At 52.2% G+C, this 18308-nt stretch overlaps 1 protein-coding gene across 2 annotated transcripts; it reads left to right on the top strand.

Moving 5' to 3' along the window:
• Positions 1–3459: 3459 nt before the first annotated feature.
• TMEM130 (transmembrane protein 130) lies at positions 3460–18065 on the top strand. 2 transcript variants are annotated; one of them, XM_019637611.1, is made up of 8 exons: positions 3460–3789; positions 9060–9365; positions 10224–10383; positions 12758–12924; positions 13416–13500; positions 13953–14155; positions 16126–16235; positions 16700–18065. In XM_019637611.1, the coding sequence occupies exons 1-8, from the start codon at positions 3705–3707 to the stop codon at positions 16850–16852; spliced, it is 1269 nt and encodes a 422-aa protein (XP_019493156.1). In that variant the 5' UTR covers positions 3460–3704; the 3' UTR covers positions 16853–18065. The 2 variants fall into 2 exon arrangements, with proteins under 2 accessions (XP_019493156.1, XP_019493155.1); XM_019637610.1 differs by having other exon boundaries at positions 16664–18065.
• The last annotated feature ends 243 nt before the right edge of the window (positions 18066–18308 follow it).

Below are 18308 nucleotides of genomic sequence, written 5' to 3'. Positions count from 1 at the left end.
GGGAAGGTTGACAAATCTGGGCTGAAACCAGTGTGCTGACTGGTTGTTTAATATTGTTGGTGGGGAGGGGGAAGAAAAAAAGCAGCAGGTAGACAAATCCTTTGATACGTTTCACTTTAAGGGCACACAAGAAAGAATTACAGCTAGGCCTAGCCCTAACACGGGTGAAATCCCTCCGTTTCCTCGTGGTCATAGCTTCTGGCAAAATACCCATCATGCTGTTATGATTTTTACCTATTTTCTTGTCTATCTCCTGAATGAGAGGTTGGGGACAGTGTCAATGTCATTCCTCGCAGGTAGATTAGATCACACCCTTCCTCTGCTTAAAGCCCTCCAAAGACTCACGTTCATGACCTGGCCCCGGTGAACCTCCCAGCCCCATTCATCATGTTCCAGCCACAATGGCCTTGCCGTGCCTCATGCCCACCTGTGCGGCTAATTCTCCTGTCCGGAATGTTTTTCTCTCAGAGGCGCAAAGTTGGCTCCTTGTCATCTTTGATCAACTCAAATGTCACCTCCTCAGAAAGGCCTTCCTTAAGGCCCAATATAAGAAAACCATTGTGCCCCCCCCCGGCATAATACTGTATTTTTCCCCAATAACCTCATAATCTGAAATTATTTATTTACTCACTTATCATCTGTTTCCCCTCCTAGACAGTAAGCTCCCTTTCTGTCTTTCTTTACCAATGTATTCCCATTGCCCATTGGGTATTGTCTCAGTCAGCTCAAGCTGTCATAACAAAGTACCACAGACTGGGAGGCTTAAACAGCAGAAGTTTATTTCTCACTGCTCTGGAGGCTGGAAGTCCAAGATGAAGGTGCCGCTAAGGTAGGCTTCACCCGGAGGCCTCTTCTCTTGCCTTGTAGATGGCCATCATCTCACAGTGTGCTCACATGACCTGTTCTTCGTGCTCTCGAAGAGACAGCGTTCCTCTTCTTATAAGGACACCAGTCCTATTGGATTAGGGCCCACCCTTATGACCTTATGTAACCTTAATTACCTCTTTAAAAGCTCTATCTCCAAATATAGTCACTTTAGGGGCTGGGGCTTCAATGTATGAATTTCTCAAGGGACACAATTCAGTCCATGAACATATGTGTAAATTTGTACCCTGTTTGGAATAATACTGTATGAACCCATAGGGCAGGGTCAGCTGGAACACTAAAAGATACGGCGTGCCCCCAAATATCCCTCTGGTGGGCATGAGCAGTCTGCACAGGTGGTCTCTGCATAGATTGGGTCAGGGCCCTGGGCCTCAGCCTGACCTTCTGAGAGCCACCAAGAGGCCATCCCCTCTCCACTGTCCCGTGGTATGCTGGAGTCCCTGCTCACCTTTGGGCTTCTGGGAGACTGGCCCTAAGGGTTCCACCCCTGTCAAGAACCTTTCCTGTGATAAATTAATAACCCAGCATCTTATCTTCCCTGGGTCTCTCATGAATTTCAACAGGGTGACTGGGTGTCCTGAGGTCTAAAAACTCCAGCTGCCCTGGCACACCGAGACCCGGGCCTGGAGCCCATGGTAAGTTCAACAAAGGAATCACGCTGAGCTCCATTTTGACCCTTCCCGGCTACCATAGGATGTCATCCCATAGCCTCTCTGGGACCTGATCTGGGTGTGATTGTTATCAGTTCAGTGGCCCCCACATCCCACAGTTACATTTCCAGTGCAGGACAATGAGGATTTGTGATAGGAATATTAACCCCAGGGCTGCTGCACATCTGTTACCAAAGGGAGGTTTCGTTATACCACCTTGCTAGGACCAACAGACTCACTGATCTGCTTTAGAAAGATTTCCAGTGACAAGAATTAACATCCCGACAGGTGCTGTGACAGCCCGGAGGAGGGCAGGGTTCTGGGGTCAGGGGTGCCTGTGGGGAATCCTGGCCAACAGACAGGAATTAGGCAAAGAGGGGTCACATCGACATCAATTTCAGGGTGGCTTCTGTGACACAGATCAGTCTGTGGCTACTGTAAAATTATTGTTCAATGTGATAAAGTTACACATTGAAAAATTAATAAACTTTTTATTCTTTTTATGCGTTTAGTACATTTTAAAAACCACTAACAACCAGACCTTTGAATAATCGTAAAGAGTTAAATATTTGAAGCTCAATTTGTAACCTTAATGTATTATTTGTTGCTCAAGCATAATTTTCTTCTTAATTCTTGAGGAACAAACGCCCCCCAAGTCCTTAAGCAATTCTAATGATAGCCAACACGATTGAGAGCTTCCTATGTCCAAAGCACTCATTGATCCTTATGACTACCCATCTCTTGGGGTAGAGACTATTATTATTCCATTTTAAAGAAAAAGGAACTGGGGCACGGAGAGGAAAGTGACTTTCCCAAGGTCATAGAACTCTCAGGGAAAATCCAGTCTTCTGGTTGCTAGGCCTTCTGGTTCTTATGTCCCCATGATGATGACTGATGCAACTGGGGTGTGACATCTGTCTAGCATTTTTACCTTTCCTAAGGGGGCTCGCTCAGATCTATTCCCACCTGCATTACAGTGAGACAGATGGCAGAGCCCACAGCTGTGTGGGAGCGAGGGGCCATGCTTTTAGCTCCCTTAACTCCCAGACAGTGGGTCATGCAATCAGGGTCCAGCATGGCCTGCCAGGCCGGAGGAGCCATACAACACCTTTCCTCTGGGCATGTCCCCTTGCCCAGGTACAGAGTAAATCATAGGTAGAACTGGGCCCAGGATTCAGGCTGCTGGTGCCCAGTCTTTAAGGTCAGTCAGGCCTGGCTACCTTCTAGGAGGAAAGACACACTCTGCTCTGTTGTGGCAGATGGAAATGCCTGCTTAGGCCCAGGAGCGTCCTAGGAGCCACCTGGTCACTCTTCATCACGATTGTCTGAGTCTTGCAAGGCCCTCAGTGACAGCGACGTCGCCGTGGGCCCAGGCATGAGCATCAGCCCCATTTTACAGCAGGCGCAGTGAGGGTAAACTGAGGAATGACATCAGTGCCAGCGCAGGGCTCCTGTGCTCAAGCCCCTCTCTCAGGAGGGACATGAGGCGTTTCCAGGCCCCTCGTCCAGCGCCTGGCCCACAGCAGGCGTTCAATGTTTCTTGAATGAAGAGCCGCATCTTCAAGCCCTGTGCGACACAAGCAGAAAAACTCACCTGGAGAAGAACCCTAAGGGGTCTGCTTGCGGCTTTGCAGCGCTGCAGGCACCGCTGGGGACGATGAGTCAGAGCCGGCGGTCACCGAGGAGGGGAGGGGGGGNCAGTCATCCAGATAGGACTGAATGCTGGCCTAAGCAGTGTTGGTAGTGATGGAGAGGAGGCGCGCCTGCCCACGAAGGGGGAGTGAAAGTGGCAGAGGCCCGGGGATGGATGCTGGGGACCGCTGCCTCCACTAGCCCCAACACAGAGTGCTAGGTGAAGGAAATGGTCGGGAGGGGAGGATCTTGGGGAGGGGAGGGGAAGATTGTGGGGGAGAGGAGGGTGCAGCGAGGCGACGGAGGGACGCGGGAGGGAACGCAGGGAGGGGAGGCAGAGAGGCTGACGTGGGCCGGGGTCGGCGCTGCGGGCTGTAGGAGGCGGCGGGTGCGCAGCGACACCACGTCCTGAAGTGAGGACGAGGGAGCGCCGCGCCCGCAGCTCTCCGCACAGCCCGCGCCTCGCGTGCGGAGGAGCGGCCGGCGCCGCCGAGTCGAGCCACGTCCTCTCGGGCTCCTGCCACTCCCGGAGCCACCATGGTCCCGGCCCTCTGGCCGTGCGTCAGCCGCATCCTCTGGCTCGCCTGCCTCCTGCCCTTGGCCCCGGCTGGGGTGGCCGCAGGTAAGGCGCTGCATGGGCCGGCCGCCCGCCCTCCCCAAGCCATGGCGCGCCCAGGGGCCTCGCCAGGAGCCGGGGTTGCGGAGCTGGCATCGTGCGCCCTGCGCGCACCTTTCTCCTCCCCGGAGTCCCTGCACCGCTCTGCGGAGGGGACAGAGCCAGCTGGGCGCCGAGAAGCCCTCTCCTCTCTCCCTTCACTGCTCTCCCCAGAAGTCGCTTCGCCACTTGAGGGGATTGTCTGCGCCCCTCGATTCCTGCTACCACCCCCCAGATCAGCCCTGCCCTGGGAATCGCGCGCAGTGGCTCGCGCATCCATCCCAATATTTGGGGAACTCGCAGCCGTTGGGGGAGGGGGTGGACAATACGGGGAGATCGAAAATGTGCTGGGTCCATCATCACGCCATAGCCCCCCCAGGGAGCGCGGGCACGTTGCCCGCAGAGCAGCAGGTTTTGCCTTAAAATGTCGCCGTATCTGAAGAACCTTTCCACCCTGTTGGTGTTGGCTGAGGGGAGGATGCAATTTTAGGGCCCAGGAGGCCAGTCTGCCATTTCCTCTCTGGGAATGATTTCCAAAATGGACCCCGAGCAGGTTTCGCGGGTCCCACCCCGTGTCCCCCATCGCGCTCCCACCCTCCCCACCGCCGGAAGGCCAGCACCAACTCTTCTGCTTCATTTTGGCGTCAAAAAAGAACCCAGATTGGAGCGTTGTTGGGGGACATTTGAGACGTGAGCAGCTATGGGGGGTGTTAACTATTATCCAACATTTTTTTATTATTCACCTTAAAAGACTGGGAGAGAGAGGAAGTGATCTAAGGCAATTTTGTGAAATAAAAGTCACAAGATAAAATAAAAAACTGCGTTTCAGGGATGAAATCAGAGAATTTTGTGGGACTTGTGCTTGGTCAGGATTACCTGCTTCTCCTTAGAAATTCATATAGAAATGGGGTTTCTTGTTTATTAGGTTACATGTATCCAGAAATGATCAATGTGGCCTAAATTACCCCCCCCCCAAAAAAAAGAATGAATTATTTGAAAGTCATGTGTGGTTCTCAGCCTGGCCTGTTGCACCCAGGATATGGTCAAATAGCAGGGAATGGGGTTGGGGAAAGCCCACAGGACACAAAGAAAGGCTCAGATGCCCTTTTCACCCTTCGTGGGATCTGGGTCAGGCCACATGGTGCACTTCCTACACTAGGGGGTGAAGCCAGAGTTCTGTGTCCTGGACCATTAATTAATTCCAGGTTGTGTTATCCAGGCGTCAGAGGTTCCTTGGGACGTTTTTTGGGTTGTCTACATGTGCAGTGCAAAAAGGCTGATGTAGCCATTTTCTAGAATGTTCAGGGCCTCATGTGCTGGGTTGTCAGGGAAAATGTGTGTGCTCCAAGTGGAAGCCCTGGAGCCTGCTGGTGGGTATTGCTCCTGGGGGGTCAAGCTTTGCAGCAGTTGCCTCTTTGCGTTTTGCTTTGGCCCTTTCAGCCCTGAGTCTCTCTGGGCACCTGTCTTGGCTGCTCTGTACTCTAAGGCCGAGTCACCTGGGCTCCTAAACTTGGAAAGATGGCTTTGGATGGGTAGGTTAACAGGAGCTGGGCTCGGTCCCTTCATCTACACGTGGCAAAGCTTCCGTGGTCCATTTCAGCCTGGATGTCCTGGACACTTCCCAGAGCCCCGAGGAAGAGGGATAGCATCATCCAGGAGCTGTGAAACATCTGCTTAAAAAGAAAGCTTGCAAAAAAGTACCCTTGGAGGTTTCCTGTGTCTGGACAGGTAGGGTCTCCCAGGAACTGCGCCAGCATCTGCCAGCATCTGCCGCAACGTCTGCTGTAGCCACAGCCCCTCCCCCCACTCCTCCTTCCTCGCAGCGGAGTCTGCTGCCCTCCCGATTCCATTCCCCTGGCAACGGATCTGCGTCGTGCTGACATGCGCCCTGCCATGCGCCCGTCTCGCTGCAGATGCTGGATAGCCATTAGCACGCAGCCAGCCCAATGTCCCTGCCACCTGCCAGCCTCACTCTGGCCCACGCTCCTCAACCGGGGGTGGGCAGGAGCAGAGGGAGAAGGGAGGGGTTGGCCTCTTATCTGAGCACCTCTTCCTGCGTGGCCAGGCCAAATGCTAACTTGCCTCCCAGCCAGAGGGAGATAGAATGGAACTCAGCCTGAGTGTTGCAGATCTGCTCTGTGGCCCCAGGCAGTAGCGTGATCCTAGGGGGCTCAATGTAAAATACATACCCTATCTTCCTGGGGAAGCTCGTGCCACAGCCTCTGGAATTCTCTGTTTGGGATATGGGTGAGGGGAAAGGCTGGGGCAGTGGGGACAGGCAGCATTGCCACAGGCGAATGGGGCACAGCTTAGGACACACTCACTCACCTCACAGTTTTGCTGAGTCCAACAGGTGTCTTGTGAGCTCCCTGAGGTCAGGAGGTATGTCCTGCACTTCTGGCCTCCTCAGCACCTGTGGGGTGGGGCCCAGGGACAGGGCTCAGTTAGTACCAGCTGGGGGAACAGTCTCCTGGGGCATTGCCAGGTGGGCTGGTCCCTCTGCCGCACCCTTCTATCCAGATGCCACTCAGCAGCAATGTTGAACACATATTATGTGCCGAGTATTTTGCTAGGCAGAGGGGAGACGGAGATTCTCCCTTTCCTCAAGGAGCTTGCAGTGCGGTGGGGAAGACTAGGAAACCATCATCCAGACATGGGGTTGTGACAACTGTGTGCTCAGGCTGTTGGGAGAGCACCAAGGAGACAAAGGGTTCAGGGAATCCTTCCTGGAAGAGATTATATCCATGGTCAGATAGGTGGAGAAGGGCAATGGGGACAGCATGTGTAAAGGCCCTGAGGCTAGGAAGGACAGAGCACGTTGTGGGGAACTGCAAGAGCTAAAGTGGCCGGCAACAGCATGGATGTGCCAAGAAGTGAATCTGGACTTCACCCTGAGACTTGCTCATGATCAGATTACCTGTGCAGGAAGTTGGTCATTGGGGGTGGCTGAGAGTAGTACAGGACTAGAAGCCTAGGGTCAGTAGCAGTCATCCAGATAGGACTGAATGCTGGCCTAAGCAGTGTTGGTAGTGATGGAGAGGAGGCGCGCCTGCCCACGAAGGGGGAGTGAAAGTGGCAGAGGCCCGGGGATGGATGCTGGGGACCGCTGCCTCCACTAGCCCCAACACAGAGTGCTAGGTGAAGGAAATGGTCGGTCTGGGGAGGAGTCCAGAGGGTCTAGAACAGTACCGTCCAGCAGAACTCTGCGTGATGCAGGAAGTGTCCTGGGTCTGTGCTGCCCAGAAGAGTAGCTGCTAACCACCTGTGGCTATCGAGCACTTGAAATGCAGCTAATGCAACTGAGGAACTGAATATTTAGTATTAGTTAATTTTGAGTAATTAACTTTGGTTAATTTAAACTTAATTGCATGTGGTTAGAAGCTACTGTACTGCTCGGTGTGGGTCTGGAGCCCAGAAAGTAGGTCTGCATTACTGGGCTCCATCAGCATTTAGGAGGCACTTGAAGCCACGGGAGGGGGTGCCTGTGACCTGGAAGATGGGTGGGACGGAGTGAAATGAGCAAGTGGGGCTGGCAACCCCTGTGCCCCCTTCCGCCTGCCTCACCTCTTCTGCCCAGGTGTGCACTGCAGCAGGCTGGACACCCTTTAACCTGGAGCCCTTCAGAAATCTCACCTGCAGAGGAAAATTATACAAATGACAGGAAAAGAGTCACCAAGCTGTGCAGCAGTGGTATTGACAAGAGTGGAGGGTGCTGCGAATGAAGATATACCTGCTTGAGGGATTGTCCTGCAAATATTGAAATTCATATCAGTGTGACCATGGACATGCTTTTGATGTGTTGTCATGTGAAAATAAAATAGTTCAAAATTGTGTGCAGTGTGATTATGACTAAATTAAAAACTTTTATGCATGAAAAAGACATGAGGACAGCAACATGATAGCAACTGCTGTCTTTGGGAGGCAGGATAATAGGACATTTCTAATAGTCTTTATATATATATGTATTACTTTTATGATGAAAGCAAGCCTTAGTTTTAGAATCTTACCTTGTTTATATGATAAAACATTGTGGAACTACCTAACGCAATTGAAGAATAATGACTTAGAAAATGCCTATGATACAGAATTGGGAAATAAACAATAGAATATATAATCTCAGAGTAAGAGCATGATTTAAAAACAAAACAAAAAAGTAGGAAATGCCCAAATATGGTAATAAGGGTTGCTACTGATTATTCTACTTTTTAAATAAAATATCTTAATTTTTTATTCTATACTCATACTCTATTTTCAGGTACAATTAATCTTATCTTCAGTGTGGTGGTCGGGAGGGAAGTGTCATGTAGAAGTCCTCTTCCCTGGCCCCCATTCCACATGCTGAAGACCTCATTCTCTGCCTGCAAGACTAATCCTGGGGTTTCCTGTAAGAGCTGCATCCCCCGTATTTCAGCTCAAGTTCCCAAGGAGTCGACCCAGTTGGAATCACACATTTCCAGTGTTGGCCCTGGCAGAAACCCTGGTCACTTAGAGCAGTGCAGTGCAGCCAATGGGGCTTCCAGTGAGAAGAAAGATATTCTGTATCCGCATCGTCCAAAATGGTGACCCTTAGTCACAAGTGGCTATTGAGCCCTTGAAATGAGAAAGTAGGTTTGATGTTTTGTTTCATTTTAATGAAGACTTCATTAGCCACACGTGGCTAGTGGCTACCGCTACCGTGTTGGGCAGCGCTGATCTAGAACCTCTCACTTGGTAGATTTAGAAACCCAGGCCAATAGAGGAGGGGCTTGGCTCAAGTCAGAGTGGACCTTCTTCTCAAGGCTGGTTCTCCACTGTCAGGGTGCCAGGCCTCCCACAGGGTTCAGACCCAGCTTTGTGTTTCAAATTGGAATTTTGTGTGCCACGTCAGCCAGTGCAAAAGAGCAGGTAATAGTGGGTATTTCTTGGCAGCAGCTGCAGTGGTTCCTCCTGAGACATGCACAGCAGCCATTTGCATCGCTAAGATATAAATCTGGCCAGGTCAGGCCCATGTCATACACATGCTCTGTAATATAAAATGGGGACACTGGAAAGAACGTGTGATTTGGAGTCAGTCTGGCCCAGGTTTGAATCCCAGCTTGACAATGAACTAGCTGTGGGCTTCCTGGGCAAGTCACTTGAGCTGCCTGGGCCTCCGTTTCTCCACCAGCAAAACAGAATAGAAGCCAGCCCAGAGGGTGGCAGTAGGGTGCCTTGCCATGTCCCCTCCTAAAACCCAGTTTTTGTTTCTGGGCTTCTAGGCCTATATGAACTCCACCTCACCACCGATAGCCCGGCTACCACGGGGGCAGAGGTGACCGTCACGGCTCGCCTGGTGGCCAGTGACAACGGCAGCCTGGTCCTGCCCACCAACATTCACTTCTACCGCTTCCACTGGATCCATACCCCACTGCTGCTCACGGGGAAGAAGGACGAGGCGTTCAGCTCCACCATCCGCGCTGTGGGGATCGAGCCCGGGGACTTCCCCGTCTCTGTCTGGGTCACCGCCGCCAACTGCTGGATGTGCCAGCCTGTGGCAAGGAGCCTTGTCGTCCTCTCCATCACAGGTGAGGCCCCGTCCTGTTTGCTAATTTGTCTTTGGACTCTTGGTGCAGAGAAGAACATCCAGCCTGGCTAATAATCACAGAAATGCAAATTAGACCCCTGGTTCCTTCTCTGTTGCCAGTTGAGTTAACAAAAGATCAGAAAATGGTAATACCCACTGCTGGCAGTGTTATGCTGAAATGAACACTTAAAGTATGTATTGCTACTGGGGATATAAAGTAATACAGCCCCTTGGAAAGCACCTGATCAATATGTATCAATGGTTATGAATTATTTTACTCTTTGGCCCATTTGTTCTCACTCTCTTTCCCCCTCAACTTCCCTCCTTTCAAGAGGTCCTTGCTCTCTTGGAGTTCACAGTCTCTTAAAGAATTTATCTTCAGGAAGTAAACCGCCACCCCCACTCATCATCAGCTCTTAAATTTTTTTTTTTTTTTAGAGAAGACACAGAACAGAGGTCTTCACTCAGCCCAGATCACTGGGTATGGAGATGTGATCAGTAGAACTGCTAATTTTTTAAGGCTCATCTAATACTTTGAAATATTTCCCAAAAGTTACTTTCAAAGACTGTGCATTTCTTCTGCTCCTGGGCACCTTTTGTGCCAGCCAGCTTAGGTCCTGGCAAAAGGCGTGCAGGAGTGAAGCTATGTACGTCACACCTGCTGTGATCCCTCAACGGTGCCCACATAGCAGGGGCGATGACTTGGGGGAGGGTCCCCTCTTGCCACCACCCAGCTCTGACAGTCAGGAAGGACAGGTGGGGCAGAGGCTGCTTTGCCCGCAGGCACGGCAGGTCACTCGCTGGCTCCGCCCTCTTGCCACCTCCGTGGACTCACCCTCCCTTGGTTTCTCTCTCCCAGAGCTCCTCGTGGGGAACCTCATTGTCACCCAGAACACGTCCCTGCCCTGGCCCGGCTCCTATCTTGCCAAGACAGTCCTTAACATTTCCTTTCTCCTCCATGACCCGAACAACTTCTTCAAGACTGCCTCATTTCTCTACAGCTGGGACTTCGGAGACGGGTATGTCCTTCCCCACCTCGATGCCCAAAGCCTCAGCCCATGGTGGTGGCCCTGTTGTCCCATGCAGGGTGCCCTGTACTGTCCCACCTTCACCTGCACACTCTCACTCCAAACATTCCTTGAGCACCTGCTCTGTGCCGAGATTGGGCTGTGTGGGCACCAGGGGGAGCCAGTCACAGGACCTACCTTTGAGGTGCCTGCAATCTAGTAGAGAAGGTCATTGGTACCCCAAACAGCCCTTTAAGGAAGTTCAAGGTCGGAAGGACTTTTCTCCTTTTGTTGCTGAAGACCTGTTCTGGCTTCATGTCTTCTTACTCCTCTCCACACAAGCCAGGCTACTGGAGGCAAGTGTGAGTCAAGCACTGAACCTAGGTAGCCCACAGACACCCCAAGTCCATGCAAGCGCAGTGCTCAGTGGAGACCCCTCACTCCACTTGAACCCCCTCAAGCTTCTGGCTGAGGGGGGAGGTGAGCTTGTAAGTCCCATGGGGGTGACGAGTGGTGCATGTGAAGGATTAGTGAGCCTTTGATGAACTTGGAAAACTGGGGTTCCGGTGTCCTCTCTGCAAGCCTAGGAAACATGTGGTCTGAAGGAATGGTAAGATTTGGAAGGCAGAAAAATGTGGAATGGAGATACAGCTTGGGAGGGACATGCTGCTCTTGGGCTGGGCTTCTTCAAGAGCCCGAGGACTTGCTCCTCTAAAGATAAAAGGATTTGGGTGACAATTTTAGACATGCAAACTCATTGGAGAGCAGAGGAAGTATTCTCTGCTGTTAGGAGACTGGGGGGTCTGTGCAAAGAGAGAAGTCTCGCCTCAAAGCAAGGGGGCTGGCCCAACAGGCCTCCCTAAATAAAACAAGAAATGAAATATAAGTATTGTAAAGGAGGAGGAAAAAGACATCATTGCACACAGATAACAATGCTATTTACCTGGAAAACACAAGACTTCACTGAAAAATCCTAGAACCAAAAAGAGGTTTTTAGTAATATAGCTGGTTACCAAAAAAGCTACAAAATTCATAGCTTTCCATGTAATGGCAATCAAAAAATTATTTTATACTAGTGACACAACATAAAAACCGAGAGAATAAACTTAGCCTAAAATTGCAGGATTTACATGAATAAAACCACACATTGTCCTGAGAACCTCAAAAAGATTTAAAAGATGAAAAGGGAATTTCTCACTATTGGAAGAAGGGGGGGAAAAATCACAAAGCAGAATGATGATGAATGGGGATGGGGAGAGGAACTGGAACGCATACATACATACCTGTTTCTAAAGCTACAGGTAATTTGCAGCAACAAAAGGCAGCTCAACATGGAACAGACTAGGAAAGGCAGAAACAACCTAAGTTTATGGACACACCTAGTATATGATAACAGTGGTATTTTTAGCCAGTGAGTAGAGGTAGATGATTTAATAAACGGTAGTAGGGCCATTGGTTAACTGTTTGGGAGAAAAACAATTTGAACCCAAACAAACGCAACTCCAGACAGATTAAAAAATCAAACATAATGAACCAGGATTAGATTGAAATGTAGATAAACACATACAAATGGATAATTTGACAGTGGGGAAGGCATTTCTAAGAATAAAAACAGAGGCAAAAACTATAAAGGAAAAACTGCTAGATTTGGCATCACCAGATTTAAAATTCGAGTGTGAATGAAGTAAACCAAACCAAAAGATGAAGGTTAAACTGGGAGAAAGTAGTTGAAGACTTATAATATTGGGTTGTTGGAAAAGTCATGACGTATTTTTTCTATGTTTTTCGTCGCAAAAATGCGTCATGACTTTTCCGACAACCCAATGGATAAAGGTTTGTTAAACTTCATCTATATAAAGAGCATTGACAAATCAACATAAAGAGGTTTTTTTTTTAATTGCTACTTGACTTTTTAGAAAGTGATTCAGGTAATTGAAGGGAGAGAGCATGATGTTACTTACACCGTTATATGTTGTTTCACAACCCGTGATGGGGATATGTCCCTCCCTGTTTCACAGACGAGATAGGAAACCTGGAGCTGAGGTTCAAAGCCAGGTTTATCTTAACTCCAAAGTTCATACTTCTCCCCTCCCCAGATTGTGCCTGTCTCTAACTCATGGCCTCTCCCAGGTTCCCGGCTGGGGGAGCAGACCACCTCCTGGCAGGTGACAGGTACCTGTTGCTGGAAGTTCTCCCACCTGTAACTTACATGCACAAAGATAACAAGTAGCCACTTTATCCAAACCCAGCAGACCTGGCGGGCTCTGGGGGCTGCTGTTGTGGTGACAAATTTGCTCCTGAGGCCTTGATCGCTGGGCGTGTCACTGTATAACCACCCCTGACTATACCAAGTCACATGAGTCACTTCTTCCCTGTCACCTTACAGCACCCAGATGGTGACTGGAGACCCAATGGTCTATTATAACTATCCGACCATTGGAAACGTCACTGTGAAGCTCAAAGTGGTGGCTGAGTGGGAACAGGCCACACTGGATGCTGGGAAGGGCATCACGCAGAAGACGGGTGACTTCTCTGCCTCGCTGAAGCTGCACGGTGGGTCTCTGGGGGGTGGGTTCAGGTTGAGCGCTCCTTGTTCCCCTGGCCACATCGGCTTCTGGTCAAGGGCACGAGGCATAATGGATGTGCCCCAATTTACTGTACAGGGAGGGAGCATGGAAACCCATCTCTCTCTGGCTTTGATGAGAGGGGGCGCTTGGGCGCTGCAGCAGATTTCTCTGTTGTGCTATGGCACACCCTAACGGCGGTGGCCTTTCCCCACGCGGCACAGATGGTGGGGAAGTGGGGCAGGGGTGGGGGGGCAGCCCTTGGTCCTGGTTCCTTGCCTGCTTCCTCCAGCCTCCTCACTGCTCTGATGCCGGCTGCTGCTGGAGAAGCAGGACACAGGCACGCCCTGGACAGATCTGCAACCCACCCCTGGGAGAGGGCTGAGGAGGGCAGGGTGGTGGTCATACAGCCTGGGCCCTAGGAGCCCTGAGACATTTGTCCTTAGCGACCAGGCTAACAGGGTCCTCTCTGCCTTTCAGAAACCCTTCAAGGCATCCAGGTCTCGGGGCCTACCCAAATTGAGAGCTTCCAAAAGATGGCAGTGACCTTGAACTTCCTGGGAAGGTGAGTGAAACGGAACTTCTGGGTCAGTGTTCCTTAGATGGACCTGCGTTTTCCAGCTTCTGAGCCTGTGCTGTGGCAGGCAGGTAATGCAAAATGCTCCATTCAGACTGAAAGGGTAAGCCTTACTTACCCTTTCAGATCCTACTCAAATGCCACCTCCTCCAGAGAGCACACCACATGTGTCACTGGAGCACTCATTCTGTGTCGTCTAGCAGTCTGTGCATGCCCTGTTTGTCTCATTGACCTGGGATCCCCTCAGGGTCTGGGGCCACCTCTTATGTACCATTCTGTTCCCTGGTGTGGAAGGTGTGAAGCAGAGGCCGGGACAGCTGGGTGTTCTGTCCTGGAAAGGACACTGAAGTTCATGGCCACCTGGCCTTTCTTGGACTTGGTCTGTGTGCACACTCTTTGCTGAGCCATTTCTGAAAAAAAGCGCCCTCGTTTCCGTGCAGCCCACCTCTGACTGTGTGCTGGCGTCTCAAGCACGAGTGCCTTCCGCTGGAGGAAGGGGAATGTCACCCAGTGTCCGTGGCCGACACAGCTTACAACCTGACCCACGTCTTCAGGGACCCTGGGGACTACTGCTTCAGCATCCGGGCCGAGAATGTCATCAGCAAGACGCATCAGTACCACAGGATCCAGGTGTGGCCCTCCAGTAAGTGACACCTCCCCTTCTGCTCCAGAGCCACTTAGGCAGCAAAAACCAGTCAACCCTGCCATCACCACCAGTGTACCGCCACCAGCCCACTCTGCTGATGCCGTCAACAACCCACCCCTCCAACACTAGAAATCATCGATAACCCTACTGGCCCCAACCAACACCCTTGACTGACTGCCCGTACCCTCCCCCCACCAAATTCTACCAGTGCCATCAACAACCAGCTCTAGCACCCATCAGTTCTCCCAACACCAGCACCACAAACAATAACAGCAGGCAACTCAGCCACCATCAGCCAACGTGACCAGCACTGCTTCCACCATCATCACACACCCTACTGACAGTTTTTCCAGCACCATCCAGAGCCGGCAGACAGCTCTGTAATCTAATTGCGACACCCTGACTGCCATCAGCACTGACATGAACACCCCTCCCATCAGACCCCGTGCCAACCATTTGGACCAACGCCATCACTGCCGTGCCATCCCAGCATCACTCCAACTTCAGTTCTCTCATTGCCACACACGTCTCCAACATGAACTCTCCCATACGAAATGAGCCACCATGATTGCAATGTACCCTCCTTTACCCCCATCACCCCCACCCCAGCACTTGGCCTCCATCACAGCACTGTCGCCACCACTAAAACTAGCACCCCTATGATGACTGCCAGCCTCACATGGCTATTGTGGGTCTCCGGGGAGTGTGAGCTGCTCAGAAAGTGCACGGTCTCTCTCATTCCTAAGGACACTCAACCTTTTCCCCTGGAATACCCACCTCCACGCCGTCGTCAGGCCCAGCCACTGGCTTACGGTCACAGGATTAGCTGATGACGGCATTAGGTCCTACCCTTCATTTCCAGGGGGACTCTTCTGTGACCCAGAAAAGTGCTTCCTTACATAGAGGAGAAAGCTGGATCCTAGAACCCTAAGGGATGGTCTTTCAGATGCCCGGCCAAGTCCCACCTACCTGTATAGTACAAAAGGGTCCCCAGGGCTGGCCCTGTAAGTGCACTAGATGCTGTCACTGTCCCCGCCAGTCTCCGCACTCCCTCGGAGCCCTTGAGCAGAGGCTGCACTCCACTCTAGGCCGTGGCTGACCTTCGGCCAGGCTGACTCTGTGACCTATGGGCACGCTCGGGGAGCTTGGGTCCTGCCTCCCCCATCACCTCCTGGGCACTGAGTGCCTGGGATCCCCTGGAATTCTGTGGACAAGACAGTACTCCAGGTAACAAGGCTGCCTTCTCTTGGGAAACAGATCCTCATGACATATGGTGGTGTCTGTAGGCAGGGAACATAGGATGAGGGTGAGAGGAGAGTGAGACGGAGCTCATACTTGCTGCTCACCTGCCGTGCACCTGGCACGTTCACACCTCACCTTGTCACATCCCCACGGCAGCCTCTCGGGTTAGCATTAGCATCAGGTAGCCTGGTCAGAGGCAGGATTCGAACCCAGGACCGCCTAACGCCAGACCCTGTGCTCTTCCTCCGCCGTGCGGCTCCCTGGCAACAGGATCAATGAGTGACCTCAGAGCTGCCAGAGAAGGGAAAGATTTGACAGAGGTCACAGGGCTTCCTGGGTGTCCTCTCAGCATGGTTTCCCTTCCCTAACACAAGTCTCCCAAGAGAGAGTGAGGAGGAAGCTGTGACGCCTTCATGGCCCAGACTTAGAAGTCCTATGCCGTCACCCCTGTCATGTGCTGTTCACTAGGAGCAAGTCACTACGTCCAGTCTGCACTCAGGGGGTGGGGACTTTAGCTGCCTCCCTTGAAAGTTACTATCAGTACTTGTGGACGTATTTTAAAACCCTTGCGCATGCCAACTTGGTTTTTGTGACATCCTGGCTTTGCCTTTTGGGGTTGTGTAGTTGGGATGCAAGTACCCAAGAAAAAACTTTGTTTTTCTCCTGAGAGCTGGCATTCAGCACCCACTACCCAGGCCAGTGACCGCACTCTCCCTCCCTCCCAGGCATGCAGCCGGCGGTCTTTGCTTTCCCATGTGCCACGCTTATCACCATGATCCTGGCGTTGATCATGTACATCAGCCTGAGGAATGCTCACCAGAAGGACATGGTGGAGGTGAGTGCTCAGGAGGGTGGGCGCTGGACCACTGGGCCCCGAGAGGAGAAGGATGGAGAGGGTCTAGGGAGAAGGCATGAGGGCCAGGCCAGAGAGCTCGGAAGGGGTCTGGATATCTGCACAAGGCCCTGGGGCTGGTCGAGATGTGCCTAAGAGACAAAATTGTGGAGTTGGCTTCTTCCCATCTGACTTAACGTCCTGTGCTCTGCCCTTGCCTGGAAGCTGTGCCCATGAGCTGGTATGGGAGAGGGCAGTGGAAAGAGGGAGCCCCGCAGAGAGATTAGCCAAGGGCACAGTGAAGTGCTGTATGGCTCCAGAAAGGTGTTTCTGTGCACGCTGCCACTAGGCCGCTGAGCTTGTAAGGCCGCTGCAAGGGGCTTCCCACCGGGCGGGCGGGTGATTGATCCATGGGGTTTTGTTCACCATAGGTGGCTGATTTTGACTTTTCCCCCATGTCTGACAAGAATCCGGAGCCACCCACGGGGGCCAAGTGCTGCTGCCAGATGTGCTGTGGGCCCTTCTTGCTGGAGACGCCATCTGAGTACCTAGAGGTTGCCCGCGAGAACCACGGGCTGCTGCCACACCTCTACAAGCCTGTCAAAACGTACACGGTGTGAGCGCGCCCTCAACCCACGTCAGCTTTAACGAACTGCCGATTTGATGCTTTGGGCGGGGTGGTGCGCGCCACCCAGCAGGAGGGGTTCACGAGTGTGGGGCCATCTGCCCTGGCCAGCCATCCATCTGTACAGTCCAGCTGCTGACACAAGCCCCTCTCAGTCACACACCACTCCCCCTGGCCATCTGTCCACCTGTACAGTCTAACCGCTGCTGTGAGCACCTCTCAGTCAACCCCGGCCTTCCCCTTGCCTTTGAAGAGGCCCCAAGCAGGAGTCGGTATGCGATGCGGCCTCCTCTGGAGAGGTGTGCCTGGCTGCCCCTCGCCCAATCCTCCCAGGCTGGCAGGTCTGCTGTCCATCTGGGATTTGAGCTTTCCTTCCCCAGGCAGCCGTGCCAAGGTCAGAGAGCTAGGAGGAAGGTCAAAAACGGCTGAGGACACAACATGAAAGGTCACGCACAGAGACACGCGGGCATGCACACACACACGTGTCATACAGACATCTCAGATGATTTCCTCTGTATCAGTTCAGTAGGCTGCTGGGACGTACCCTGAATTAGAACTCAGATGAAATCTGACCTCCACTTGACCCCAATAGCTCCTGGGCCTGGCCCCTTCCTTTTTGTGCTGTCCCTGTGGCTACCTGGTCCCATTCTAAAGACACCTTGTTCCCTGCCTGCTTGCTGGGGGCTGGGTGCAGGTGGGGCTAATACTTTGTAAGTACAAAGTGCTTTAGAAATAGCATTTTTATTGAGACCATGTTAACTTCCATTGAGGAAAAGGCCTTGAAGCAGAAGAGGAGTAGAGCCAGTGGGGCATGGGTTCCCTGAAAGGGGACCCAGCTTCACCTGGGGGTGGGGAGTGGCTTGAGAAGCAAGAGGCAGGACTAGATAGAGGCTGGCAGGGGAACCAAGCCCACTCTTACCCGCTCCGGCCCAGTGGCTGGGACAGGCAGAGCAGGTAGAGAGAGCAGTTTCTGGGTGCAGGGGAGACCACCATTAGGTCCCCATCCAACTGTTCAGGGGTGCTGGGAGCAACCTGGGCCTGTTTGGTGGAGGGCAGGGCCATGGGGGCAGAGTTCTGTTGCTGTAATCAATTGCTCTCAGACTTTGTGCAGAAAACAGTATACCCACAGTCATGCAACTCATTTTCATGACATAGTACTATCATAATTGCTAAATAAAGCTTGTGTGCTCTGAGTATAGCCAAGCCTATGCCGGTGGCCCGAGGCTCTTTCTTTTCTGTGCACAGAAGTTTGGACGGTTCTTGGCTGCATCAGGACATCCCTGGCATGTTCCCTGGCGAAGTGAACTGGATAGAGCTGCTGTCTGGAGCCTTGGGCCCTGTCCAGGGGTTTGGAACAGTGGTTCTCAAACTGCTGCCCGAGCTGCATCGCAGACTGATCAGCCTCTGATGAGGGTCTGATGAGGGTCTCTTGGAGGTGGGTCCAAGTGTCC

Source organism: Hipposideros armiger, unplaced genomic scaffold (genome assembly GCF_001890085.2).
Source record: "Hipposideros armiger isolate ML-2016 unplaced genomic scaffold, ASM189008v1 scaffold_33, whole genome shotgun sequence".
Classification (NCBI taxonomy): Eukaryota; Metazoa; Chordata; class Mammalia; order Chiroptera; family Hipposideridae; genus Hipposideros; species Hipposideros armiger.
This window is presented reverse-complemented; position numbering and strand designations above follow the sequence as displayed.